Here is a 27465-nt window from a genome sequence, read left to right as displayed (position 1 = left end):
CGGCGCCCGGCCGGCGGCTGTCGGCGGCGCTCTCGGACGCGCACACGTTCGTCTTCCACAACGTCAGCGCGGGCTCCTACCTGGCCGACGTGCACTGCCCGAGCGACGGCTTCGCGCCGCTGCGGGTGGACGTCGGGGCGGCCGCCACGGCGCAGGCCTGGGAGACGTTTCGCGGCAACGACTGGGGGAACAAGGGCGAGGCGCTGGCGCTGCGCCCGGCGAGCGACGGGAGCCCGGGCTTCGAGGTCCGCGCGCTGGGACGCAAGGCGTATTTCATGGAGCGGCCTGCGTGTAAGTTTTTTTTTTGTTCCCTTCGCAGTTTGAGGGGAAACTTGTGTGCTAACGGCGGCGGGGTTTGGTTAGTCTCGGTCATGAGCATCCTCATGAACCCCATGATCCTGATGGGTCTCGTATCCATGGTCATCTTCATCGGCCTGCCCAAGCTCGTCGAGAACAGTACGTCCCTTTGATCACCACCCCAGTACAACCCTTGCGCCGGTTTTTGCGCAACGAAAAACATGAAAACTGACCGAAAACGCCAGTGGACCCTGAAACACGCGCCGAGTGGGAAGCCTCGCAAAAGGAAAACCCCATGAACTCGATCCTCGGCGGCGGCGGCGGCCAGCAGCAGGCCAACTCGCTCGGCAACTTTGACATGGCCGCGTACCTCGCCGGCTCGAACAAGAAGGAGGGCGGTGGTGGCGCGCCGGCGACGGCGAGCGGTGGGGAAAGCAAGACCAAGAATAAGGGCGTGAGACGATGAATAAAAGGAATAGAGGCCGGAGGAATGAGGTAGACATGGGTGCAGATTAGAGAGGTTGGGTAGAAGGGAGCTTCTGTATGTGGGTGTGACGGGAATAGACGGCATAATATAATTACATTGCGGTTCTTTTCGCATACACTATGCAAATTCCTTTTCTACATTTGAGTCACGCGGTCAAAGTATTCGTCGAGGGGTAATTGGCATAGAAATCGTTCGAGCATCTGAAAGAGCAACATGATAATACAAGGCTCATGTTCGGCGGTACATGGACTATCAAAAAGGCAAAGACGACCCCAACCCTCAGCCTCGCAAAAATTGAGAAACATTAGCCCATTATAAACCCCCTTGTAAGGTTAAAAGTCACCGCCGCCGCCGTCGTCAAAGTCGCCGCCGCCGCCATCATCACGACCGTCCTCTGCAAACGTGTTAGTTCACCATCCCGCGCTTTTGTCACGAATGGGCAAAAAAAGAAAGAAAAAAGTCACATACCGTAGCCGTCTCTGTACTCGTCCTCGTCATGGTGCGAAATAGCCTGGCTGATCAGGACACCACCGAGCAGACCGGCGCCCGCGCCCATGGCCATACCGCCCATGCCACCCATCATGCCGCCGCCGGTCCGTCTCTGCGGCTGCTGCTGCTGCTGCTGGTAGCCCCCTCCGTAGCCACCGCCGTACTGCTGCTGAGGATAGCCGCCCTGCTGGGGGTAACCACCCTGTTGGGGGTAGCCGCCGTACTGGGGTCCCTGGTTGTATCCGCCATACTGCTGCGGGTAGCCGCCCTGCTGAGGGTAGCCACCCTGCTGGGGGTAGCCGGCCTTGTTGGGGGTAACCGCCGCCGTATTGGCCGCCGCCATTGTTGTTGTAGCTGCCGCCGTATCCACCGACAGGAGTGCTGCTGCTGCTGCTGTTGTTGTTGTTCTTGCGGCCCAGAAGCTTGCCCAGAAGGCCGCGCTCGCCGGAAGCGCCCTCGCGCGCGGGCAGCTCTGACGGAAACGCGCCGCTGCCGCCAGGACGGCCGTTGCGGGCGTCTTCTTCGGCTTGCAGCCGGCGGGCCAGGGCCGCGTCGTCCTCACCGGAGGAGCCGCCGTAGGGCGCGGGCGGGTTGCTGCTGCTGTTATTGTCATCCCGCTTGGTGTCGCTGTTGTTGTGCTTGGCGTCCTGCGGGCCAGCGTCATACGGAGGAGGGCCGTCCTCGCCGCCAGCGGTTGGGCGCTCCCACTGCGATTGTTTTGTGGCGAGGTTGACGTAGAACCTGAAGGGTGTGGTTAGTTCTGTGATGGTCGAGATGGATCGGCGTGCGGGAGTTGCGGGGGGCCCGGGGGGGGGCAGGTCTTACCATTCCTTGTATTCGGCGTTCCAGCGAGCTAACCAGCCAGGAGGCACGTCGGGTGCCTTGGGCGGCGGAGGACCGGAAGGAGGAGTGAAATCGGCCATGGTGAGTGTGTTGGAGGACGCGGGGGAGGGGAGCTCGAGGTCGAGGAGATGCAATGCAGGCAAGGTCGATGCCAAGAAAGCCAACCCTGCACGTAATCACTCCCCCTCTTGGTTGGTGGGGAGGAGTTGACGATGTGGGGGTAGGTTAGCGATGGATAGACAGGAGGTAGCGAGCAAACTTGACAGGGTCAATGGTGATGGATGGAGAAAAAGGAACGAGAGAGAGAGTGAGATGGCAGTTTGAGAGAGAAAATAAATTCTCGTGCGATTCGCGTCGGGATTAAATTATAAATGGGCTGGCCTTTGCAGATAGGACGTCATAAAACACGCATACGTAGGCGGGCCTCTCGGTGTCAAATCGCCCCCGCCGGGAGGGAACCTGTTGTAGGCTGTATCCGTACCTATCCGTACAAAGTACTGGTCATATGTAAGCACAGCTTGCTTTGCACCTAGCTAGGAAATCATTACGCTGGCCAGGGTTCAGTTCAGACGGGGGGCGTAATGTTCTTTCAGCAGCTCTCGGGTCCGGTTTGCTTGCACAGCCTCGCTATGTGGCTTGTGTCCCGGATGCCGCGCTTCCGATCAGGTGTGACAAAGTGAGGCTGTACGAGCAGACGAGCAGGGCAGGTGCCTATCTGCACTGTCACGCCGTTTGATTTGAACCACGTTGCATTTGGGGGCTGTACACACTACACAACCTCCATTTCCAGACGATTCCATAAGTGTCGATTCCTACTTTACAATGCCGCCGTCCCATGCTCGTCTTTTTTTGTCGACTGCACATTTCCCATGCCCGTCCACAGACCCGTCCTCTGATCCACCGCAGCAGCCATGTCGACGGGCTCGTAAAAATGCGCCGCCGCGTAGAAGCGCGGCATCAGCGCCCCAACCGCCACCTTGAACCAGCCTGGATACCGCAGATCCCGATTCGTCGCCAGCCGGGCGTCGACGGCCTTGACAAACGGCACCGTCCCCTCGTCCTCATGCACCATCGACCGCAGACACTCTTCGTCCACCATCAGACACATGGGCATGCGCAGGCCGGGGTCCAGACTCGCCAAATGACCGCCCTCGTCTTCCTCTTCCGCCCCCTCCTCGTCATCGCTGTCGTCGCTGTCCAGGTTGCTCACGCTGTCCCGGTAAATCTGCGCGATGCCTCCCGGGCCTAGATCGACGAGCGCATAGTCGGACACCAGCGGCAGCTTGACGCGGCTGCTGATGCGCGCGAGGTCGGTTCCGGGCGCCGCGGCGAGGATGCCGCCGTCGACAAAGGTGCTGAAAAGCTGCTGGAACGACGCCCAGAGCGGCTCGTCGGCGTAGAAGGTGCGGAAGACGAGGAAGCCCATCTCGGCCCACTGCGCCGCCTCGACGCGGCGCACGAGACGCTGCGTCAGGTCCGTGTCCGCTGGACCAGGGGCGGCAGACGGCCCGGCGGCCCCGTCGACGGCGAGAGCCGCGATGCCGTGCGCGGCTCGCCAAGTCCTGGCCTCGTACAGGATCAGGGCGGCTTCCTGCCGCGCTTCCTGCACCTTGCGCTCCATGAGACTTTCTAGTTGCTATGTCCGGGGGTGACTTTGTCAGTGGGCTGTTCTAGGCGGCCCGGGTATATGGCGCCGTTACCTCTTCCGGCAGAGCATTGTACTCTGCGGTGGTTGCATTCTGGTACGTCGCTTCCGTCCATCCGGGCGGTAGGTAGGTGAGCAAAGGTAGGCCGGCCATAAATTTCTTTTTTCTCCAAATCCGATTGAATAAGGGATGATGAAGCGTCGAGGTCGGCGCCGCGTGGCTACGTCTCCTGAGGGTTGCAGCGAACCCTGGCCAGGGAGATTAGCAGCCGCCGGGCAATTTATCAAATTCCACCAAACTATGAGCAGACTAAAAGAGTGGCTATGCTACTTCTTGATTAATGAAGGGCTGCGGATAAGTTCATCCGAGTACTGAATCGGTCATGTACTAGGCACAGCACCTAGGTACCTACCTACGCGCGTGAGGCCTGTTTTCTGACAGGGCACTGGACACGTTTTCCGCTTAACATATAATTTTCCCCTGTCACAACGCTGTTGACGTCTCTGACACGGCTTATATAAAATATAAATGTTTTTTAATACGTAGTGGCAACCTGACAGCGTTGTGACAGGGGAAAATTATCTGTCAAAAAAGCGACCTGTCTAGTACCCTGTCTAAAAACAGGCCTCACTCGCGTATGTAGGTAACTAACTACCTAGGTAGGTACCAAGGTAAATCGATGTGCAGTGGCAATTTGAAGCTCACTGTGTAACAAAGCCGTAGCGCTTGTGATTGCACCACCATGCTATGCTGTAAGTCGAGCGCCAAGGCAAAATCAGGATGTGTCAAACTCTCGTGATGAACAGATGCCGATGAAAGTATTTTTCTCTAAACCAGATATTTCTCTACGTTCTTTTTTATCAATTTGAATATTGAGATTGTACTAATTCCCTGCCCATTTGTGACTTGTTCCAGGCTCTGGCTGCACCCAACGTGTGTACACCTTTGGTTGGCCAAAACCAATATAGACCCACTTTTATACAATCCTTGACCTCCTTGACAGTAAGCAGCCAGAGATAACCTCAAAACTTGCAACCATACCCCCTCCTCATATACGGAAACCAGAGCCTTTGTGCGTACCAGCATTACCCTTGTCATCGGCACGGCACTTGATAACCCGACACTGTGACTATTCATGCCTGGGTACAACTGCGAAAGGGCCCTTGCACTGAGCAATACTGCATGTACTCTTAACTTGACCATGGTCGCGGTTGCGGATATATCCCCCCCCCCCCTCTTCACCAACGCATGTGCCCTTTTATCGAAGTCATTGCCTTGAAGCTCACACCACTGAGCCTCTTTACTCGGAACAATCATGCAAGAGGTTGCGCACGGCCCAGGCGCTCTGTGCTTCTGCGGCGACCAAGACTCTCCGTCACGGCTTATGGCAATGCTTACGTTGGGATCATCAGCTCCACAAGTGTCAGTCTTGTTGATCAAGTACACTTGTAGTGCTAGCCCTTTCTTTTTGACGGCCTGGAGGGAATACAGGCCAAGAAAACCCTGTACGGATGTCAGGTGGCAACCTAGACGGACCACCCAAGGCGCTCTTTGTTGACCTTGATGCGCTGGGGGCCTAACGTCCTCGCGTCACACCTTTGGGGCCGCCGTCATTGGGTCGCATCTTGTGGTCGGGGAGGAAACGGTAGCCTTTTCTCTGCGTTCCTGTCGATTTCTATTGGCAGTTTAGGCATCCGGTCCTCGCCCGTGGAGCCGTTGTCTTTTGTCGCCGCGTTGTTGTACGACCATGGCCATAAGACGCACTCAACACCAACAACATGTAGCAAGGGGCGATTGACTGCCTAAAAATCTCGGCTCCTGGTCCGTTTGAGGCAGCTTTCTCGTCGTGCAACTCGACGCGGAGCTGTCACCTGGAGCGGAGATTTCCCTTCCTTTTGACTGGTCATTTGCAACAATACAGAACAGTACTTTGACTACTTGCAGCACCTGAAAGCAGTGAGGCTATGCCTATACTATCGGAAAGGACCGGTCGTGCACCAGTTGAAGGCTGCCTAGGTAGCTGCCTACCATGCCTGTTGGCCTTTGTGAGGAAACACAGGGCGACTGTGAAAATAGACCGTCAAAAAGTATAAAGGATCATGGTTCCTGACCAACAGCTTTTGCCATACAGTCTTCCAATCAAACCCCCGCCTGCTCCATTGCACGAAAGAGTGCAACAAAAATGCCAACAAGCAAGAAATTGAAACGGGACTTGTCCGCCTCACCGGAGACAAATGGGACCGATGCATCTCAGAACCCTTTGTCAAAACATCCTCCAGAATTATTGAATCTCAAATGCGCACCAAAAAGCAAGAAGTTGAAAACCCAGGACTCCTCCGCCTCACCGGAGACGAATGGGTCCGATCTACTTCTGCAACTTCCTCGAGAATTACGGGATCCCATCTTTGCAGAACTTCCCTTAAAAGACATCAAGAATCTCCGACAATCAAGCAAAACGGCGAACGAGATGACGAGCTTTCGGATATTCCGGCGCGTGTTTCTTTCTCGAAATCCACGCAACATCGAGGTCTTCCTCCAAATCGCCAATCATAAGCACTACAGGTTACAAGTTGAGGAGATTGTATTGGACGAGGCATTTCTCACTGAATACTCTGACCAGACGCGAGACCGCTTTCAACGAGGAAGAGAGGTCAATATCAGGGCAAGACGCCGCCGCGCAGACGAAATCCCCCCCACTCGAGATTCAGGCAAAGAAGCCACTGCCGTGTGTGAGGCACAGCGTCTTTTGATTCAGGATAAAAAACAGGACACGGAGAAAAACAAGGGAAACGAAGAAAAGGAAGAAGGCCAGAAAAGCGCGGCTGAAAAGCAAAGGGCTTGGGTGGCTCTGGTCAAAGAAGCCACTGCCGTGTGTGAGGCACAGCGTCTTTTGTTTCAGGATAAAAAACAGGACACGGAGAAAAACAAGGGAAACGAAGAAGGCCAGGAAAGCGCGGCTGATATAGAGCAAAGGGATTGGGCGTTCTATCAAGGTCTGCTCAAAGAGCAGACTTCGATCTATTACGAGCATGGTGAAGAGTTTGACCAAGATTATGTCGCGCTACGTCATGGCTTGGCTCATTTCACAAATCTCAAAGCAATTATCATCACGTCAAACGCCCATGGTCAGCTCTTCATGCCAGAGTACCAGACACCCATCATGCGGAAATTCCCACCCGACTTCAACTACCCTTTGCCAGCATCCAACATGTGCGGGAAGGCGCACAAGAAGAACCAGCATTGGCCCACGGCCGCACGAGTCGATGCATCGCCGGGCGAGGTCGCGCCCCTGCCATTCGCATACCCCCCCAAGTCGCAGTGGAATGGGCTTTGCAAGGTCATAGAAGCGCTGGACGCATTACCCGAAAACCACAAACTGACGAAACTTGTGGTGGGGATATCTCAGGTGGAAATGGGAGTGGAGCCCAAATGGATTGCCCGCAGATCCCCATTCTACGAAAAGTTTATCAAGCTGATATCTAGACCCCAATTCCGGGAGTTAGGTCTCATGCTTGAGATAACCCAAACCGAGTATGAAAGGCTGCAGCAGCTTTTGACAAGGTATGAAGAAGCTACACAGATGGGGGAGGTACCGCGCGAGCTCATGGCTTGGGAAGTCATAGCAGCAGTGCCGCATATCGAGTCATTGAGCCTGCGGCAGATGCCATGCACAGCAGAAGCTTCAAGCTTGTGCCTCCCGTTACAGCTCATTTTCCCTCGCTTTACTCATCTAAAGTACTTGAGGCTATGGTCTTTCACGGCCACAACGCTCGATCTTATTGACTTCTTGTCCGGGATGCCGAAATCGTTGAAGCGCGTCGACCTTGTGGACACGCTTCCGGCCTACGCCCACTCCGCGTCGGAGAACCTTGACCCCCAGGAGCTACTCAGAGGCATGCTTGAAGTAATGAAGGCCAAATCCTTGTGGAAAACTTGGCCGGCAAACGCACGCCCCAACCTGCGCATTGCTCGGTGCTTGGGCTTCGCCCCGTACTACCAGCATTGTTTCAAAACCGAGGTCGACGCCTTCTTACACGGCGACGGCCCAAATCCTTTCAGGGGATCGGAAGATGGCGACCCTTTGTCTCCTCGCACCGATGAAGTGAAAGGCGTGATAAGGGGGACTCGTTATCCTTCGTTTGAGATACTAGCATCCTGTATCCGCCCCGAGTGGCTGGCCCGGCTTTGGGCCGGTCAAGATTTGAGAGGTCTGAACGGATCATCGGATGATGATTTGAGCGAAACAACGGATGCGGTTTGACTGTGGATAGAATTCGCTGACGATTAAGCCAGACGGTGAGCAAGTCGGTCAAGTATCCGGTCACAGACGGACAAGGAAACGGGGAGCGATGGTGAGATGATGCATGAGGCCTGCAGCGTCGGCGCGCCGAGGTAAGTGCATGTCACGAATTTCGGCAGGTGGTCGAGGGCAGGGAGCCGTGCGTATTTATTTTTTGCTGACTAGCAATGAAGAATAATCTTGAATCGAAAAATAGAATATGACTGTCAAATCCTTGAGCGCGTGCTGACTCCGACCGTGAGGCGCCGTCGAAAAGCCTCGTTGCCACCAGCAGATTCCAAATGCCCGTGACCGCGAGTTCCTGATGGACCAGTAGCGACTGTCTAGAAGGACCAGAAGAAAATAAAAATACAGAAAAGTGTAATTCTTTCAAACATCTTTGAAAGCGATATACTAACCATGTACTGTCCTGCGGGTGCAGTGCTTCTAGGGTACTGGCACTTGCGGAAACCAACAAGCAGCCCCAGCAAGCCTCAAACTCTCGAACCAACTCCATCACTGACATTCCAAGCACAGGAAAACACAGAAAAGGGCAACTATTTTAAATGCCTTTGATTGCGATACACGAATCATGTACAAGCACTGCTGCAGTGCTTGTAGTGTACCGGTAGCCACCACCTCAACAGGCTTGCCTCACAGCACTTGGGCATATACAATGCACGGTGACCAACCAACAGCCCGGACAAGCCTCGAACCTCGAGCTAACTCCATTCCATCACTGACATCCCAGGCATAGGAACCAAGTTACTGGTCTTCTCACGGACCACCATCGTAGCATCAATAATGCGCCTTTCAGTCGCACTCTCTTTGCCTTCTGGCCCACTACTGCGGTGCAATACACCAGAAAATGAATCCGATGTTGGTGCACGCTCGCTCTAATAACCGTAATTGAATGAAGATGACGCTAGGGTATTCCTGAATCTAATCTACTCCCTACTTGCAATCTCGTTTTCCCACACGGGCACACGTCCCAACCCTCCTCTTTCAGCTATACATTACATGACTGTAGACACGGGGCTCTTACACCCGATCATCCCCCAAGCCGCCGGCGCGCCTCTCGCCAAATAGGTACGCCGCCTCGAGGCAGAAGCGGCCGTGGCCCATTTCCATGCGGCGCTCGCTGCCGTAGCAGATGAGGACGGCGTCGACAATGCCGCTGAGCACGCCCTCCATGGCGCCCATGACGGAATAGCCGATGAAGCTGGCCATGAGGCCGACGACGTAAGCGTACGCGGAGCCGCGCACGCCCATGCCGTCGGGCAGCGTGAGCCGCAGCTGCTTGGCAGTAATCACCCAGCCGGCAAAGCCGAGCGCCGTGGCCATGAGCAGCCGCGTAGCGACGAGTAGTAGCTTGGCGAGGCGGTAGGGCAGGAGACCATGCTGCTGGCCACGCACGCGCAGGGCGCGAGGCGTGAGTGTGGTGGTGGGCATGGCTGGCGTGACAAACTCCATCTGGTCGAGGCCGCGCGCCGCTGTGGCGAGGCTCTGCGAGTGGATGGCGGCGTAGGTCACGGTTAGGGGGTTGGTGAGGGCGACGACGGGAGTGGGGATCCAAAACGAGGCAATGTTGGTGACGATGCCACCGAGACGCCGCGGCAGGAAGAGCAGCGGCGCGCGCACGAGCAGCGAGAGGAGCGTCGACTGGCAGATGCTTCCAAAGAGGGTGGTGGCGGCATGACCGAGGGCGGCGAGCACAATATCGCGCGACGGAGCGGCGGGACCAGCGTTGCGGTGAAAGTACCACTGGGAGACGGTGGCGGCCGTCGTGGCGCGGTGCACGGCGTTGACGACGGCCATGGTCCACATGTACATGAAGACAAAGGCGGCGCCGAGCCACCAGCTCGAGAGCTGAATGACGAAGCGCACGAGCGACTTGGAAAAGTAGCCGCCCATGAAGACGCGTGTAAACATGACGAGCCACGCCCACGTCCAGACGACGATGAGCGCGAGGCAGCCAAAGCCCATGACGAGCAGCGCCGGGTTCTGCGCGAGGATGCGTGAGGAAAACTGCAGAATCTCGATAGCCTGCTGGATCGCACGGCGGCTTTTCACCACCATCCAGAGCCAAAGCATACAGGCGGCGCCGGGGATGACCGCCGCCCAGCGCATCACCGTGTCTTGCAGGCTGGCGCCGTGTGTGCGGCCCTGAAAGGAGGAGATGAAGGCGTAGAGGGAAAAGGAAAAGAGGACGACGGGCACGGCGACGAGGATGACGCTGACAAGCGGCCGGACAAAGGAACGCAGTGCGGCCAGCCAGATGAAGGAGACGACGATGGCGACGAGGGTGTCGACGGCGAGCATGTGAAAGGACCGCTGAAGGGTGGTGTAGATGGTGTCGCCGACGGGGCTGCTGCGAGGCGCCGTGTGCAGCCAGACCAGCACAAAGGTGGACAGCATGGCGGCAAAGCTGATGAGGAAGATCCAAGCGAAAAACGGATCATGTCGAAAGATTTCGCCTTCGATGTAGATGGGGGCGGCTTCCGTCGGCTCCTCTTGGGCGGGATCTTGTCGTTGTAGACTGCTCACGTCGGACTGGTCTGTCGATGACCGTCGTAATAAAAAGGGCGTCCGTTCGGCGGATTGCTGCTTGAAGCGCTGAAACGGTGGGGGACTCGAATCGGTATGGGTGTCGCCGAGGAGCGACTCGGGCGGCTCGTCGTCGTCTTCTTCCTGCGACTCGAGCCCTACGTCCACCATGGCGGCCTTGCCACTGCGATCGTGCCCCGCGGCGGTTGACGACGGCACCTCTTCAGCCTCTTCGTGCAGGGTGTCGCGTGCTATATTACGCTGGAAGCCGCTCCGCGTGCCGCCGTTCCAGCTGCTCTTGATGCCGCCGCGGCCGCGGTACGGGCCTTCATCGTCGTCCGGGTCGGCGCTCTCCTCGAGCGACGCCCTGCTGTGGTAGTCGGACTCGGTGCTCTCCGCGAGCTTGCTGGCAGCGGCCACGCGGCGGGAGCGCTGCAGCGCAAACAGGTCGGCGGCCTCGCGGTCGCGCTCCGCCTCGTCGTCTTCCTCGCGGAACTCATCCAGCGTGTTGTGGAAGAGGGGGGCGTCTTGGGCGGCCGAGATGCGGGACGCAAAGGCGAGGTTGCCGAAGCGGGAGCCGGTGCCGCCATTTTGTTGGTATGGGTTGCTGCCGCCGTAGCCGCGGGAGAGAAAGGATCGCGTGCCTGGGGCGGCTCGGTTTCGTCCGGGGCGGGATGAGGGCCAGTCCGAAGGGTGGTGCCGGTGATGGACGGCGGCGTCATCGGGGTCGGCGGCCTGGCCGGCAAAGTTGGAGAGGCGAGATTGTGACTGGGCGAGGAATCGGGAGGCGTCTGCATCATAGGTTACGGTTAGAGTTGTCATCGAGGTAGGGCAAGCTGGGGGGGGGAACGCACATTCGGAAAACATGATGGGCGGGAGTCGTCAAGGCACCAGACCGCCACCTCGCCTGGAGCATGGGGTGGTTTGTGTTTATCGACGGCGGAAACGTTGGCGGGAAACTGATCGAGCAGAGCAAGAAGAGAGGTTGTTGGGGGGGAGGCCGGATCCGGGGCCGTCGTTGGCTGGGATTACGTGAATGGCGGTTCCGATTACGCACTAGAGGATAGGTGCCTGGGGGACGTTTGTATCGGTCGCACAGGCGATGCTGGGCGCGGTTGTTTCGTGGGACGCGAATGTTGGGGGGCAACGCAGAGGAAGACGATGCAGGGCTGTGTTTTGGAAAATGCAGATGAACGGAAACGGATCGAGTCGGGATGAAGAAAATATGGTCGATGGCATGGAGGCGGTCATGGGACGTTGGACTTGGGGAGCGTGGGGTTTCGAGGTGACTCTGCTAGCAGCTGACTGGCCGCGGGTAGATGGGCGGCGATAAGGCAAATAAATGCCTGCGTGCTAATACTACTTGGGCTAGGCGAACAATACCTATTAATACTCGGATTATTTGAACATTATTCCACTGCATGTGACAAGCTCGAATAACTAGTGTGTATTCTGTATTTTCTTTTCCAACATCGCTGTGTCGTCACTGCGTCACTAGCAAGCTCCGCTCCTCATTGGCCTTCACGCTCTACCTTATCGAGCAGGTGGTCACGCCTTAGTCATGACCACAGCCATGAGGCACGATATCTGCGTCAACTCTCTAATTCAAGCCATCTGCTTGTCTTCCAGATTGCCGTAACAAAAAAATATACTCGATCGGATATCTTGCAAAATGCATCAAAAATGAATATACAGGCGTCATCCAAGGTCACAAACATCGGCCAAAATAACCCGCCGGTTAGGAACAACTAACCTCTTCCTTATTCTTACTATTTTCTTCCTATTTATTCTTTCTCGTTCTAATTTTCCTCATTATTACTATCCCTCTTATTTTACTTATCTTACTTTTGCTTATACTTATTATGTGTGCGGCCTTTTTTTTGTCACCCGCATGGTAAGTGAATGCCGTCAAACAATAACTAGAAATCTCGACATTCTTCATCGTCACATTCTTCTCCGCGTCCGCGATGCTGCCCGATGCGCGACGACCAGCATCCTTCACCCCCGGAAATAGCTCCTCAACATGCTGCACAGTCTCATCACACCATCGATCTACGCTGCCCGTCGCCTCGTACACCAACACCTTTCTGCCACCGTGCACGCATCGACGGACGAGGGCACGGGCAATGCACAGCAGCTGCATCGCGCTGCGCGAGAAGCTCGCCCCGTCCAGGCGCTGCCTGTCGAGGGGAAATCTGGTGGTCCAGCGACGGGCGCTGCTCCAGGGTGTCGCGCAGGATCGTATCGTGAGCGGATCGCGTATCCTTTTCGCGGAACAGGTCTTGTCTTCAGCCAACAACCAGGCTGCCACGTATCAGCTGCCACGCGCTTCAGGATGCCATAGTTCACCGTCTGCTCCTTCACTGCCCCAAAGCTTCTCTTGGAAATTATTAGCTTTTAACGAGTTCTGCGCCAACGCTTCGCCATGTCAAGTCAATCTTTTGCGCTCTAGACTTGTTTGGAGTTTATAATCGAAGTGAGATACTCTCCAGTATCGCCGTAGCCATCGATACTGCCGAGCTTGGACTCAAAATACTCAATGTCATGTAGCATGCTGCACCAGATTAGCACATGTCTGTTGCTTGGGATTCCGTGAACATACCTGGCCCGACCCAATTCGGATTTGGGATGTAGCTCTTCAAAGACTTGGCCCAAGCGGTCTTTATAATTTATAAAGACTAGTCTCATGACCATATGGACAGTTGCTTCTGGTAAATTCTTCGTCAAGATGCGGGACAGCGACGTTGTGTCTTTTGTCAGTGTACCCATGTAGGAATGTACATTCGCCTGACTATTGTCCCAGTCGATATTCCTCATGGTTTTTACGTGTGAGTTGACCAGGCCACTCATGATGTCCACTAGTTTGTTGTAAATCTTGTGTTGTTGCTCTCGGTAGAGGTGTTTGACAAGGTCAAGCTCTTCAACACTCGGATCCGCAGCACCACCTCCTGCAGAGTATCTGACAAACTCGCAGACACGGCTGATAATGGTTGCGACGAATGCGAGGGCCTGCGATGCGAGAACCAGGTGCTTTGAGGTGATGTTCCTCAAGCCTGCAGATTGTCTAGCCCCTGCACCGAGAATGAGCTGTTCGCAGCTTGAGCTAAACAGCCGGAGATATGACACTAGTGAAGCCCCGATATCTGAGGTCATTGATGGGATGCCAGTCATGAGTCGCAAGAAGTCGGATAAACCGTACATGCAAACAATCGCGGAGTAGGGAAGGACAAATATTTCCTCGTCAATGGACGCATTCCTGACCCTAGCTTTGCCATCACCGCTGGGTTGCGTTTCATCATGGCCAATAGATCCAGGATCGTCAACTGAATGCGGAATCCAAATTTGCAAACCATCTGGCCCTTCAGCAGGTCCGCTCGCACTGCAGGATAGAATCCTATTGAGCTCGGATGTGTCTTTCTCCGCGAAATCCTTTGCATCCCATTTGTCAGATTCCATGACCCGAGTAAGCCACTGCTTTGCTGCGTTGGCATGCTGCTGTATGAAGTCTTTAATTTGCCCATTAACGACTGTCTTGAGGATGGCACCACTTCGCCCAGAGATAAGCTCGCACTCATGAGCGAAGTCGAGGTTTAAAGCAAAGTAGCGGAGGAACCGTGTTGCCGATAGGTGTGCATTCTGCTCTGAACGAACCAGGAGGAGTTTCACAACGTTATCCTGCGCGAGGTCCACGGCTTCACCTAGGAGGTTGGGTTGGTCTATCACTTTGTGGATTTCCTGCAGCTCGATTGCGGTAATGAAAGATCTCGTAGCCGTAGGGCTAGCTAGGGGCGGCTCCATCTGCAGAGATCCTGGCCCAGAAGGACCATAGTCATCACGTAACGAAGTAGCAACATCTAGCAGCAGCTTGACTTGCGTTTTTAATCTTCTGAGCATCTCGATGACACTGATATATATCTTGACTAGTATTTCTTCAGCATCTTGTGGCTGAAGACCTCGCAGGTTACGAGCAAGGATAGATGATTTCTGTTGCCGGGACAACTGTCTGCTTCCTGTCGTGGATGAAGACATCGCTGAATCATCATCGTCATCATTTGAACTAGGCAAAGGCTGCCGAACTAGACTGCGGATTGCTTTTAGTGAGGCCTCTCTATATGCAGCGGCAGCAGCAGTGAGGTGCTTTGCTCGGTGCAAGCCTGTCAAGATCGCTAGGAGCGTGGACCGAAGGTCGCTGGTCGAGTTCATGTTGGATGGAAAAAGCGAAGAGTCCGGTACATGACCACCTCGAGACCTTGCTGCAGCAGTGCTCCAACGTGTGAGTACCTCGTGCGCAGAGAAACCGTCAGAATGGCACCGAAGGTCGCCTAGAAGAAGGTCAAGAAATCTTGTTTCGTAAACTCTGCCGGTTCGGAATCGTAGAGTTGTCACACTGTCACTGAAGCCTTGTAGCGCTGTTAAATCTCTGAGATCCCTTAGCTGGAGGTCTCGGCCGTGTATCCTTATTGATGAATTTGAAGGATCTGGCTTGCCAGCAATGAGCCTCTCGAGAGCTTCAATGCTCTCCAAAGCCTTCTCGACTTCTCCATTACCAACGAAGGATTCGCAGGTAGCAGTGCCCTCAATAATATGTTCTAGCTGCAGCACTGCGTCGTGTAGTTGTTGGATATTCTGCCGCCGTTGGCGCTTCCGGATGATGTCTAGCCCAGCGCTTGCGAACGTCTCATCCAGAGTCTGGAGCTCTTTCCTAAGACCTTTCATTCTCTCCACGGAGTCAATGGTTTCTGCATGGAGCTCCAGTAGCGAACTCAGCGCGGTAAAAAAGGTTATGGAAGCTTCTGAAATAAAAGCCGCGAGGCCCAGCTCGATTGTATCCATATACCAGGATATCTTTTCTTGTAATACCGCATTTGTTGCGAGGGCTTTTCGTGGTGGTCCTGCATTGCCGTCCGCAGCAGCCGTTGTATCTAATTTCGAGCGCAGCGGTCGGACAACCTCTGACCTTTCACTGACCACGTCAAAAGTTCGAGGATTCTCCAAGTGGAAGTTGTCTTCGAAATAAACGGGCGGTATTGTTGACAACCGCGACGACCGTTGCGCAGCTCTGCTTCCGCCACCTGAACTGGGTCTTCTGGCCGATGCAGATGTTCCTACCTGCGATAATGTAAAGACGGACGAGGTAGAGTATTCCCTTGACGTTGATGACTGCTGTTCCGGCCGCAGGTAGCCGTTGTGGGAGCTGGCGCCAAATTCCTCCGTTTCACCACTCCTTCTGTGGAGAATATCTGCCGCCTCCTCCCTTCTTCTTCGCAATTCTTCGAGTAGTGTGCCAACCCGAGTTAGGTAGGGGTTGAATTCGGCAACTTCAATGTTCGCGATGTTTGCCAGTGCCACCGGAGGGATCGTACCTGCCGTTGGAGGCTTATGGGCGTTCAATGCTGGAGCGGAAGCCAGTGGTAGCCGTTGCGGCTGCAATATCGGCGGTTCTAGTAATGTGGATATTGCTATTCAAAATATTAGCTAAAGACTTCAGGACAACTAGAGAGGAGTCCAATGTACCATTCTGTCCGGGTTCCCACGTCCAACCTGCCGAGCTGCTTGACGGCGTATGCAACGCTCGTCCGACTGAGCGTATGGAGCCTACCGTCGAGCCTTCTTCTCTAGGAGAATACGCCCTTGTAGTACCATACCTGAGAAGGGGTTATCCTCTGTATTCTGTGAAACGTCTCGGTCGCAATACTTTTGAATGGGGAACCCCGTCCTGTGTGCATTTCGAGATGCAGCTGGCGATGTGGTATCGGATTTGCCTGCCACGGAATTCCAAATCATTTTGGCAAATGCAGGTTGTCAAGCCAAGTATAACCTTTACCGAGCATGAGGCCGCAGGATAGAATAGGGAGGCCAGGTGGGATGTTGAAAAGAGGACAGAAGCAGGTCTAGCAAGATCGCCGCTTCGATCTATGGTTTTGAGTGGTATAGGGTGAGATAGACAAGTCAGTTGCAACGACGAGTTAGAAAATTAGATGCTTTAATCGATGCGCTTTACGTTTGTCAGGACGATTGGTCTTGCTGATAGGTACGTTGCAATAGGAGGGTACAGATAAAGCTAGGTTAATAAGGAGGTTACCTCATCCGAGTACGAGTTCACCACAGTTGGACCCACACTCAGGACGGTTTTTCCAGCCCTTATAAATTTATAGAGGTACTATAGACTAATAGGCTTAATTAGTATAAATAAATGATAACATATAAAGATAATAATACATAATATAATACTAACGCTCATTTATTAAGTGATTTTAACTATAAGAATAGCCTTGCTCTGGTGAATCTCTGTGTTTTTGTTTGAAACGATTCTCTGTAACTAACACGCCTGTGGGCAGGCATGGTACAAGCAGGCTGTAGGCCCCTGTTGGCAACAGATTCAGCTTCACCTCGTCATTTCGAAAGACGTCTGCCATGTGAGCTCAAAAAACCAGTTACTGCCGCTATCATCTGTGCGGCGTGTTCAACACTTGACAGCTGAAATACACAATCAAGGGCGTCCCAAGAACACGTTACCAGCATTGTTGCTCGTCTCCGCCAGACAGACGACGTTATCAACCAAATCCGCGTCATAGCTGGTAACGCGGGGATAGCACTTGGCGTGTTACATCATGACCAAGTCATCTACCAGGCGAACTACGGGTACAGTACAGGACGTGGCAGGAGTACAGGACGTGGCAGGCGGCGTCCCACCCGACTCTGACACTGTCTTCCCCGTTGGGTCCTTGACAAAAGCCATGATCTCGGTCAGGTCAACTCCGCGGAGTTGGAACAGGTTATGCCTGCCCTCGATCGGGGCGGTCTCAGACTTGTCGACAAGGACTTGCTGCCCCTTTTGAGACCAAAAATTATTACCTGCTGTAAGGCCGAGACGGTGTGCCAAGAGGTCAGCGAGGTTGGCTTCAGTCGCAAGCTCCTTGAGCTTCAGACTGTTGTTTTCAGGGTGGTACTCGGGTACGAGTTCGGATAGCTTCGTCTCCATGCTGACTTTGCCGTCTTCGACCAGGCTCGCAAGCTGCACCGAGTTGAGGTTCTACCGGTATTTTCCCAAGTAGGGCTTGTACCGTGACATGGTTAGGTTAGCGGTTAGGTTAGTGGTTAGGTTAGTGGTTAGGTTAGCGGTTAGGTCTTTAGGTTAGTGGTTACTTAGGGTTAATGGTATATGATTATGGTTAGTTGTTAGGTTTAGATTAGTGGTTTGCTTGTTTTGTGGTTGTTCTGGTTATTCTGGTTAGTGGTGGTGGCATGTACTGGTACAAGCCTTATCCGGGAAAAGCGCGGTAAAACCTCAACTCGGTCAGGTCAACTCCGTGGAGTTGGAACAGGTTATGTGTAACCACCCCATACATCATTACTAGTTAGGCTGAAATGTCGAAAGATGACCCCCCCGATCGCCTCTCCCAGGAGCTAAGGAGTGAAGATATATCCTTTGCCGCAGCGGAAGTAAGCGTCGAGCGCCGTCGAAAAGCGAAAGCAGCGAAGCTACTGACTGTCGAACCGAAATTACCACAAGCCTATCAGGTATGTTTTGACGACGGGCCACAAGACGCCCATTCTAATGATGCTAGCAATCTATCGGGTCAGATAACCATGGGCTAGTTAGCCCGGAGCAAGAGTTGACGACTCGAGACCTATCTTTCGCCGCTGCTGTGGCTAGCAACGAGCGACATCGAAAAGCGAAAGAAGCGAAGCTACACGCTGTCGATCCGGCATTACCACAAGCCGATCAGGTAGGCTCTAACTGCGGAAAATAATTTTCCATGCTAATGTTACTACCAGTCTATCGGGTCAGATGAGCATGGGCTGGTCGGCCGGGAGCAAGATTTGACGAGTCGAGACCTATCTTTCGCCGCCGCTGTGGCTAGCACCGAGCGACGTCGAAAGGCGAAAGAAGCAAAGGATGCAGAAGCAAAGGCGGAAATTGAGAAGAGGCGGTACGAATTGGGCGTGGCATCTTTCAACGCAGGGCATAGTAGTCGGGAAAGGCGTAAGAGAAAGTAAACACGATGATCTTCTGGCAAGGTTCTACCTATTTAACTCCCTACCCGCAATAATACCTTGGTTCCCTACGTAGGTACCTAGAGGCAGCATGGTTAACTCGTAGCACTCTACGGATACTTCCGGAGTGCCTATGCCGTGAGGCCTACCTACAAGGGTGGGGGGTGTTTTCAGACATAGGCTAAGTCCATATGATAAAATCAAAATCTTAGGTATGTAGATGCCATTTTAGAATCACCATATGTTAGGGGAAAATACTTTAAAAATAACAACCGAGGCAGGAAGACCAGCCAACGAGGCAGCACGAGTAGAGGCGGCACTAATAATAAGACTAGTTAGCGAGATCAATCCCATGTCTCTCACTGCTACCTACCACCTACCTGCCAAGCTATTTAACTACCTAGGTAGGTAGCTAATTAACGACCCAGCGTACCTATCTAGGCATCTATCTATTAGGCTAGGTAGTTTGCTACCGAGGTAGCTACTAGTCTTATTATTTAGGAAGGGAGGAGTATGTAGAAAGAGAGAGATGTTTCCTATGACTCTAGAAGTAGATTTTCTAGAATATTATTAAAGATCCTCAACATATGCTGGTGCAGCCTGACAGCGTCGCCACAGGGGAAACTAACATGGAATTCAGCCACAATACCCACTTTTATTGCAAACCCCTCGATAATGAAGCTTCGGCGTACCCCTTCCCCTTTACACATTCTGACCACCGAAACCGACATATATTATTCGCGTCCGCTGAACACCTATCTAGAGACGCTAACTCCAGACATACGGTGCAGGTTATAGCTCAATTGGTAGACTGTGTGCGTACGCAGTGACAGCTGTTGAGATACAACTCGCTTCCTCGGGCGGCCTCTATTCCGTTTTCCGGCAACCTCGCTTCAGACATGAATGACCGAGCAGATTACGATGACCTCGCCTGGGACCGAAATGATGAGGAGAGGGGTCAACTGGAAACCCCCTTTCTCTGTCTTTCCACGCTAAAGACTCTCGAAGCTGTCGTGGGGGCAGCTTTTGCTGGAGAGGCAAGATGGGTGCGTCCTGTAAACATTGGCGGATGGAATATCGTGTTTGTCTTAGAGCTTGTGGCATCAAAATCACGGGTAGTGATCCGTGTGCCGAGACCTCACGTGGCGCTTTTTGCCAGAGAAAAAACCTCTCTGGAAACTGCGACGATGAAGTTCCTGTCACAGCACACCAAGGTTTCGATGCCGAAGCTGTTATCTAGTGGCCAGCATGCCGACGTTGGCTACTACATGATCCTTGAATTTGTTGAAAACACCGGTTTGCTATCGCGCGCTTTAGCGAAGCCCAACGAAGATGATGAGGAAGCTCCCACCCTGAACATGGCAATGCTTGACTATGAGCTTGAGGCTCACCTCTATGACGTGGCGGTCCATGTACGGCATTTCTTCCAGCCTAGCTTTTCAGCTGTCGGATCGTTGAATCACACTCCGGATGGTCTTTTTGTGGTGGGCGGCAGGCCGCTCACTCAAAACATGTACAACATGGTATATCTCGCCAACATACCTCCCAGTGTGCTGCCGGCAGAAGACAAAATTTATCACACAGCGGATGACTGGTACACTGCGTTGGCGGAAATGCACATGCTGCAGCTGACCTTTCAGCACAATGACCTGGTCAAAGATGAAGATGACTGCCGGGACAAGTATATCGCCCGCCACCTATTTTTAAAGCTTGCTCGCGCTGGCAAGCTATCGACGTTTGGCTTCACAGATGATACATGGTCCGCCCAGTCAAAGGGCAATCTGCGGGGCCGCTGCAAAGCTCCAAGAAATACGGGACCGTTCTCTATTTGGTGTGATGATTTTCGGCCCGCCAATATACTGTTACACGAAGGACGCGGCAACGGCAGCACAGTCATCGACTGGGAATTCACATATGTTGCTCCCACGCAATTCGCCTTGGACCCGCCTTGGTGGCTGTTACTAGATGTACCAGAGATGTGGCACTCGGGCATGGAGGATTGGGCGCAACAATATGGCCGGTGTCTGAATGTCTGGCTTCAGGCCATGAAAAGGGCAGAGCAGAACTCAGACGAAACACCAAGTGGCTATTTACTTTCAATGTACATGCAGGAAAGCTGGACAACTGGTCGATTCTGGCTAAACTATGCTGCACGGAAAAGCTGGGCGTTTGACAGCATTTTCTGGAGGTACTTAGATGAATGTTTCTTTGGCAAGCGGCCGCATGACCCTGATGGCCAGAAACCGCTGTGGAGAAGAAGGATAGGACTGCTAAATCGTACGGAAAGGATAAATATGGAGGCGTTTGTGGAGAGGAAAATGAAAGAGTCTCAAGTCAAGGGCCTCCGGACTTGGAGTGAGCAAGAAGCTCTAGAACGCAAAGCTGAGGTCTTGTTCAACCATGACCAGGGACCGCTTCGCCAGTTCTGTGCCACCGTCGTCAGACTGATGGGCCATGTGCAGGTTATGGTCGGTAATCTTCGTGGTAATGGCCCGTAACTATTTGACCGGGCACAACATCCGTTGGAGACAATGGGACTCACTCAAAGGGCTGGTGCGGCAAATTATCCATAGATTCGGCTTCGTCACTATGATTGCTCTGTTTCAGCAAGGTAGTCAGCTAAGCCAAATTAGATTCTAAAATTATAGATTGAATTAAGACAACTTCTTCGTAACGGCAATGGCCAACCGCCTGTGTAGCGGACGTGTCGGTGAAGACGCCAAAGTCGGGCCTAAGCCCTGCAAGAAGCCTAGGCGCGGCGGGCCCAGGATCCCCGGAGTGTATGTACTCAATCGTCGGAGGGGAAGAGTTCCGTCGGCACGGGGTCGTTTTGCGCGGCGGCGGCCGTCATCGGCTGTAGGTCACGCAGTATCTCGTTGAAGCTACGGCCGAATACGCGGTGCGCTTCATGTTGTATGGTGTTGCTGGCGTTGAGGATGGGTCAGAGGACGGTCCTGTTTTCTGCTTGATATGTTTGCAGGCTCTGTGGGAAGAGCGCCGCGTCCCGCGGCCCGATGCGCGCGTCGTCGGGCGGTAGCGACTCCGGGCGTACAGCGGCGTCGGCAACGGGTACTATTAGTACGTATTCAGGGCTTGTTTTAGAGTGTAGCTGGTAAAGATAAGAATGAAGAACAAGCTCTCACTATCCGAGACTACTGGCGTTGCACTCGGCGAAGAGCCGCCAGCGTCATCGGTCCGTTGAACCTTGGGAGCGAGGGGCATTCGTCGCATGATGCGTGTGTTTTAGTTTATTCTTGTGACTCTTTTGCGTATGTGAGCCCATAATAAATATTTTGTTGAGCTTTCCGATCTTGTGGCGAGGTAAGGCTGTGAGATGAAGGAAGCCTTCGAGTCTTATCACTCTTTTTTTTGCATTTTGAGTTTCATGATAGGAAGACAGTGCTGCTATTCACAATTGTGAGAATTGGGACTGCTTGTATTGTGGAAAATATCAAGACAAGAGCTGAAATGTCCGCCAAAGAATCTGGGTTTCACTGATGAACAGGCCTGGAAAGCTGCAGAGGGGGTATAACCTTGATCGCTTTTAGCTTTTTATTTTTCAGTTTATTTTCATATGGATTTAAGAACTCTTTAGTCTAGCCACTTTTGGTTTGCGGTCTCAGAACAAAAGAACTTGAACAGTCATGTCGTCTCTGATATTTCTCGAAAAAGGTGCCTGGTAGGCGAGTGAACCCTCCAAGAACTCTCGATGGTTGCCGCCGCAGGCATTGCGCAGCAGATGCACCGCGACATTGTCCAGGTCCTTCAATATCGTCCTGGTGTAGTTATACCTCATATCAAATCTACATTCCATGATCTCGTGGAACCTGCTAGAAAAATCAAATCCAGGAGCGTATTCGATTTGCCCCAAAGTCTTGCTCCTCCACCACGAAGTAGGTGGTGCCATCCTCAACTTCATCTTCATCTCCTCCATACTGCTCTCCAGCTGGGCCTCCAGCCACATCACCACAAGGTCCACCCCCTCGCCGTTGTCGACAGAATCCCAAAACCCGTCAGTCGCCAGGATGACGATGGACGGCTTGTCGCCTAGTTTCCTGACCGTCACAACAGGTTCGGCTATCAGGTACGGCGGCGAAGGAATCTCCTTTTCCTCCATCCCCTTGCTCGTCGTAAAAATACGGCCGAGTTTGTGCTGTGCATCATGCGATGCCTTCCACCGAAAGTTTCCGAAGGCGCGGGCAACTCGCAGCCCCAGAACAGCTCCGTCCTTTACAACGTCCGGCTCCTCTTTGTGTGCAGCTCTAATTCTCGCCACCTCGGCTTCATTGTCGAGTGATTGGTCCTCAGAGAGTGCTTGTGGCAGCCAATTGCCGTCCGATTCCTGCTGACCGAGAACAGCTCTAGAGTCACCCGTACATGCCGTGTACAAGGTCTTTGTAACGGGGTCGTATAGTATCAGCAGGGCACACGACCCAGAATTCGCAATCTGGGCGTATGTTACTTTGTCCTTGAAAGCCATTTTCTCGTTATGCGCGCAGGCTATAAAATCGTTGATGATGGAGCCGTCAAGTTCTGTGAAGGACTGTTTGATGGCCTCCTGAATCTTTTCGTCGTCTCGGGACTCCTTGTCCCTCTTCTCCTTTTGTAAGTCCTCCTGGGTCTTTTTATTGTCTTGCTGTTCATTATGAATCTCTTCATCGCGTGGCTCAAGCTGTAGTTTGTTCAGCTTCCTTTTCACCACTTTCAAAAGCTCCTTCTCGAGATGGTCGGCTGCCTGCCATCCAGAGTGTCCGTCAAAAACAGTAGCGGCAACCCACGTCTCACTTTCCCACAGGGGAAGTGGCTGAACACGATTGAACCGGTCTTCGGATGGGAAATTGGAGGGTAGTCGTGCACCATCGGCCCTTTTAACACCAGTAGCATCAAGGAAAACAGAGTAGGCATCTTGTGAGAGCATTCGCGCCACGTCGTCTCCGAAGTCTTGCAGGTCGGAACTCATCGTGATATTTACCTAGATGATCTAGTTGTTGGGAAGTAATTCTAGGTGCAAATGTTTCCTGAATGTAAGTAAATGTGGGAAAATATTGTTGTCGTTTTCGCTAAAAAGAGCGGTGTGAAGGTGGTGGTGAAACCTGTCGTGAGGGTGATGCTTGGGTGGTTGTGTAACCTTGAGACTTGATGTGGTTGTGTAACCCTGAGTCTTGATGTGGTTGCGTAACCCCGAGACTTGATATGGTCGAGTAACGCTGACAATGGCGGAATTATCACCATCAATGAGATCCTCCATTTACAATATTGAGGCTCTGGATGCGGCTGTGGCTGTATGACGCTGAAAACAGAGGAGTTGTCCTTGTGACTGAGGCCCCTATTTAGGAGATTGAGGCTCTTGATGTCATTGCACAGCGCTGAAAGATAGAATTGTCCTTGTGACGGAGGCCCTCAGTTAGTCAATTGAGGCTCGTCAGCCTTGGGCACAACTCTGTTATAAATACTGCTTGCTGACCTCGGCGATGTCCTCATTGTCCGTGTTCCTACACTTCAAAGACTGGTCTTCTCTAGTCTATCTACTTTGAGATATTTACTTTCTGAAAATACATAAAACACCTATACGCCCTTTTCCATAAGTCTTTTCAGCCAGCCAGGAACCATGTCTACTGAGCCTCGACCAGTAACACCACCAAGTGGACCTCCCCCGGATAATCCTAACCCAGGTAATCCTCCCCCGATACCAAGGAAGCCGCCCGGCAAGCCTATAGTATTTGGTAAGAACTAAACAGTGCTAGCACTTCATTTACAATTGCTGATATAAATTTAACGTAGTGCACTCCCACCGGGTGTCATCCCATTGGAGAAAAATTCTCCAAGGAGTGGGAATTACCTGGTGCGGGTAGACTTGCCCCAGACGGACGGGCACCGGATGATTGTGGCAACTATAGAATCGAGTGGCCCCCGCACGGGATGCCTAGCCGGATCGTGAAAGCTGCAGATCCTCCAAGATTTCACTTTATTTCCACAGAAGAGCAAGGGAACGCGGCCATTGCGGGGTTACTTCCCAACCGCCGGACTGCTACTCCAGGGAACATTCCTAGCCTTACGAAGCTGCAACATGATGCAGAGCCTCGGCCAGCACTTCAGATTTCTGCTGGAATTTCGGCTCTTCTTTTCTTCTCAATTTGTGTCAAAAGGCACCGATGGTCCGCATGATCACTGTCTGCGCTACTCGGCAGCGTCCACGGGCGGATGCACTTGGAGTGTGCGCACAACATTAGTACCGATCATTCACGTCACAGGGCAAAGAATATGGCTGATAATAATTGATTGGGATACTACAGTCCAGAACGCGGACACAAGCACTACAACGAAGTGTTTAATGTGCGAACAACACGGGCTAGAGAAGCCACTTGCAAAAAAAATTGTCGACTATGCTAGAGAGCTCGCGCCATGTCAGGAAATCAAAACCCGTTTCGCCCCTAGCACAACAGCTAGATATCGCCTTTTGCCGTTGAACCAGACAAGATTACTGAAGAATTCATCCACCTCGACTTTCCGTTTCATTATGTTTAGCATCGTCAGCGTAACAGCGCACACTTGTAATAGCACTGTCGTGTCTGTCACTGGCGGCTCGTTCATCGCGGCTCGGCCGTCCACGTCCACGTGCTGGACTGTGATGAGCTCGGGCGGCTCTGAAAGCCCCGCCAAGGCCTGGATCTGCTCTGGGAGCGAGACGATGCCTCGCGTGCTGCTAATGAGCACGGGAATCCGCGGTTCCGGTGGCGGCGAGGGGGACCGTCCGAGCCTGGCGCGGGTGGCGGCGTAGTCGGCCATCTTGGCCGCAAAGCCCCTCAGCGGGGGACGGGTGGCCTTGTAGCGTTGCACCCGTGCTAATTCTTCGTCGTCTGACATTGCGGTCGGATCGATACGGGCGCCTAGCCACCGTATGTGAAATGTGAAATGTTCGGGTGGCCAGGAAGCTAGGTGTGATGGAAGTTGGTTGCCGATGTCGGGACGGGGCACTTGTTGGAAAGAATTGCTTAGGAGGGGGCAGCGTTGAAAAAGTGCTGTCGTACATCCTATCATGACACCAAGTATATATTGACGCAAGGTAGCACTGACATAGTCACTTTTGTAGAGGATTACAAAAAAGAACAGAACATGAAAAGACAAACCCGTATTACAATACTCTATATGTATTATCGTATACGGTAGCAAACTTGCTTATCATGCCTTGTATGTGTTGGTCGGGCCATACAACTCTGCACCTAACCTCATCACACGTCGAATCTGTCTCAACCCGCTCGTGCTCATCGCATCGGAAAACATGGTCAAAAACATCAGGATCCTGCGGATCTTTCGGGCTGTTACTTGGATACTCCTGTGACACGAATTCGACGACTACTCGTGACTGCGCGATGAGGCGCGCCCCCAAAGCCTGGCTTTCTTCACAATAGGCCGGCTCCTGCATGGTGTCCCAGTGGACGCGGAACCGAAGGCAGTGCAAGTCATGACGACAAGCGCGTTCTTGCACCAAATCGTAGAGCTGTCCCATGCGGAGCACCGGTGATGGCGTGCCGTCATTCTTTGGCGGGATGGTTGTGGAGTTGATCCGCGCGACATATTCGCTGGTGAAGAATGGGCCCTCGACAGTTTCGGTGCTCCAGATGTACCCCAGCTGACGGACAGAAGGCTGGGTAACGAGCATGCGCCGCCAGCTGGCGCCGCTGCGGTGGAACTGCTGCCGAAAGGGCTGCACGTAGGCGTCCTCGGGAGGATCGACGTGGATGCTTCTCATGATGCCGTCCTCGTCCAGCTCCTCCCGGCGCGGGTTCGGTGTCCAGGGCAGCGCCATGAACGCGTTGGCTTGGCGAAAGTAGGCCTTGTCATGTATCTCAAAGAAGCATGGCGAAAAGTACTTGACGAGCAGCGGGTTTCGTGTAGGCCATGGCAGTGCATCGTCGGTTGCCTTGCCCTTGCACCAGTCGGTGGTATCCGCGACCAAGTCGTCCACACTCTGCTGGCCGGCGACAGCCGTAGGAGGCGCATCGCCGGGAATTGGTTGAAAAAACAGCTTCTGCTGCAGTGCTGGCGATGTAGTGATCAGAGCGCGCCAGGCTTTGCTCACGCGCTGTGCCGAGACGAGCACCGTCAGCATGTCTGTGTGCCAGAGGATGGCCTCGTGCAGCTCAGGCACGGCGAAAACCACGGCAACGGCCATGGCGCCCGTTTGTGGGTCGTTGGGCATGGATATTGAAGAAACGGGATTGCTAATACTGGATGGCGGCAGTCTCCGGCAGGATGACCACGCTGGTGCCTTTTATGTTTGGGGATGTTTTTGAGCTGGTGCCTGGTGGAAGTGCGCGCCAGCAAAAGTGGTGGGCACCCACAGAGGTCAAACAGGTTATGTGTAACCCAAACAAGCGTGTGGTTACTTAACCTATACTGCCCTATCTCATACATTCATCAGTGGTCTCTGTATTTTTAGTAATCATGAGTGATGGACGGCTACGCGAGAAGGGCTCACCCTACTAACGATGCGGAAAAGCTCTGGACTTGGCAGCTCAACATGTAACAAGGGAAATAAATTGACAGAGTGAAGAGTTGAACAGCTCGTGTAAAGACATTTCTATCAATACCGAACACATGATATTGACCAGAACCTGGTGCATCACATGGTTGCCTTACCGCCGCCATCCTGGGCAGGTACCCAGACCGGATCTTGGTGTACGTGACGACGTCCTCGCCTCTTTCTCAGCCTAGACGACTTGTCTCCTCATCCCAAAGGCGAACTTCAACGCTCGTATCCTCTGCTCCAAACCATTCGGTACGGTCTCGTCCAATTGTCGTAACAGCGTCTCCGCCTGGTCGTCTGTTGCACACGCACTGTCAGTACCTCCAATTGCATTCCGATTTGACAAGAACAA

The 27465-nt window shown here is 53.3% G+C and overlaps 8 protein-coding genes across 8 annotated transcripts; 3 read left to right on the top strand and 5 right to left on the bottom strand.

Annotated features, from left to right (window-relative positions):
- Positions 1-1116: 1116 nt before the first annotated feature.
- Positions 1117-3915, bottom strand: CCM_08914 (WW/Rsp5/WWP; the record flags this gene model as incomplete). Its single annotated transcript, XM_006674050.1, has 7 exons — positions 1117-1178; positions 1253-1475; positions 1525-2014; positions 2099-2282; positions 2735-2876; positions 2943-3752; positions 3817-3915. 7 exons carry the CDS (start codon positions 3913-3915, stop codon positions 1117-1119), a joined length of 2010 nt encoding a protein of 669 aa, XP_006674113.1.
- Positions 3916-5944: 2029 nt separating this feature from the next.
- Positions 5945-8367, top strand: CCM_08913 (Cyclin-like F-box; the record flags this gene model as incomplete). Its single annotated transcript, XM_006674049.1, has 5 exons — positions 5945-8017; positions 8056-8114; positions 8140-8154; positions 8182-8201; positions 8282-8367. The coding sequence occupies 5 exons, from the start codon at positions 5945-5947 to the stop codon at positions 8365-8367; spliced, it is 2253 nt and encodes a 750-aa protein (XP_006674112.1).
- Positions 8368-9082: 715 nt separating this feature from the next.
- On the bottom strand, positions 9083-11455 carry CCM_08912 (ctl transporter, putative; the record flags this gene model as incomplete). Its single annotated transcript, XM_006674048.1, has 2 exons — positions 9083-11379; positions 11443-11455. The coding sequence occupies 2 exons, from the start codon at positions 11453-11455 to the stop codon at positions 9083-9085; spliced, it is 2310 nt and encodes a 769-aa protein (XP_006674111.1).
- A 974-nt stretch (positions 11456-12429) lies between these two features.
- Positions 12430-16372, bottom strand: CCM_08911 (GARP complex component (Vps54), putative; the record flags this gene model as incomplete). The annotated part of the gene is made up of 7 exons (XM_006674047.1): positions 12430-12461; positions 12509-12804; positions 12900-12967; positions 13043-13142; positions 13191-15981; positions 16103-16183; positions 16234-16372. 7 exons carry the CDS (start codon positions 16370-16372, stop codon positions 12430-12432), a joined length of 3507 nt encoding a protein of 1168 aa, XP_006674110.1.
- Positions 16373-19485: 3113 nt separating this feature from the next.
- On the top strand, positions 19486-21084 carry CCM_08910 (Protein kinase-like domain; the record flags this gene model as incomplete). Its single annotated transcript, XM_006674046.1, has 1 exon — positions 19486-21084. The coding sequence occupies one exon, from the start codon at positions 19486-19488 to the stop codon at positions 21082-21084; it is 1599 nt and encodes a 532-aa protein (XP_006674109.1).
- A 1121-nt stretch (positions 21085-22205) lies between these two features.
- On the bottom strand, positions 22206-23546 carry CCM_08909 (Protein phosphatase 2C; the record flags this gene model as incomplete). Its single annotated transcript, XM_006674045.1, has 1 exon — positions 22206-23546. The coding sequence occupies one exon, from the start codon at positions 23544-23546 to the stop codon at positions 22206-22208; it is 1341 nt and encodes a 446-aa protein (XP_006674108.1).
- Positions 23547-24194: 648 nt separating this feature from the next.
- CCM_08908 (uncharacterized protein) lies at positions 24195-24751 on the top strand (the record flags this gene model as incomplete). Its single annotated transcript, XM_006674044.1, has 2 exons — positions 24195-24302; positions 24368-24751. 2 exons carry the CDS (start codon positions 24195-24197, stop codon positions 24749-24751), a joined length of 492 nt encoding a protein of 163 aa, XP_006674107.1.
- A 240-nt stretch (positions 24752-24991) lies between these two features.
- Positions 24992-25450, bottom strand: CCM_08907 (uncharacterized protein; the record flags this gene model as incomplete). Its single annotated transcript, XM_006674043.1, has 1 exon — positions 24992-25450. The coding sequence occupies one exon, from the start codon at positions 25448-25450 to the stop codon at positions 24992-24994; it is 459 nt and encodes a 152-aa protein (XP_006674106.1).
- Positions 25451-27465: the final 2015 nt, after the last annotated feature.

Source organism: Cordyceps militaris (genome assembly GCF_000225605.1).
Source record: "Cordyceps militaris CM01 unplaced genomic scaffold CCM_S00007, whole genome shotgun sequence".
Classification (NCBI taxonomy): domain Eukaryota; kingdom Fungi; phylum Ascomycota; class Sordariomycetes; order Hypocreales; family Cordycipitaceae; genus Cordyceps; species Cordyceps militaris.
Note: the sequence above shows the minus strand (reverse complement) of the source record. Positions and strands in the feature narration are given on the sequence as shown.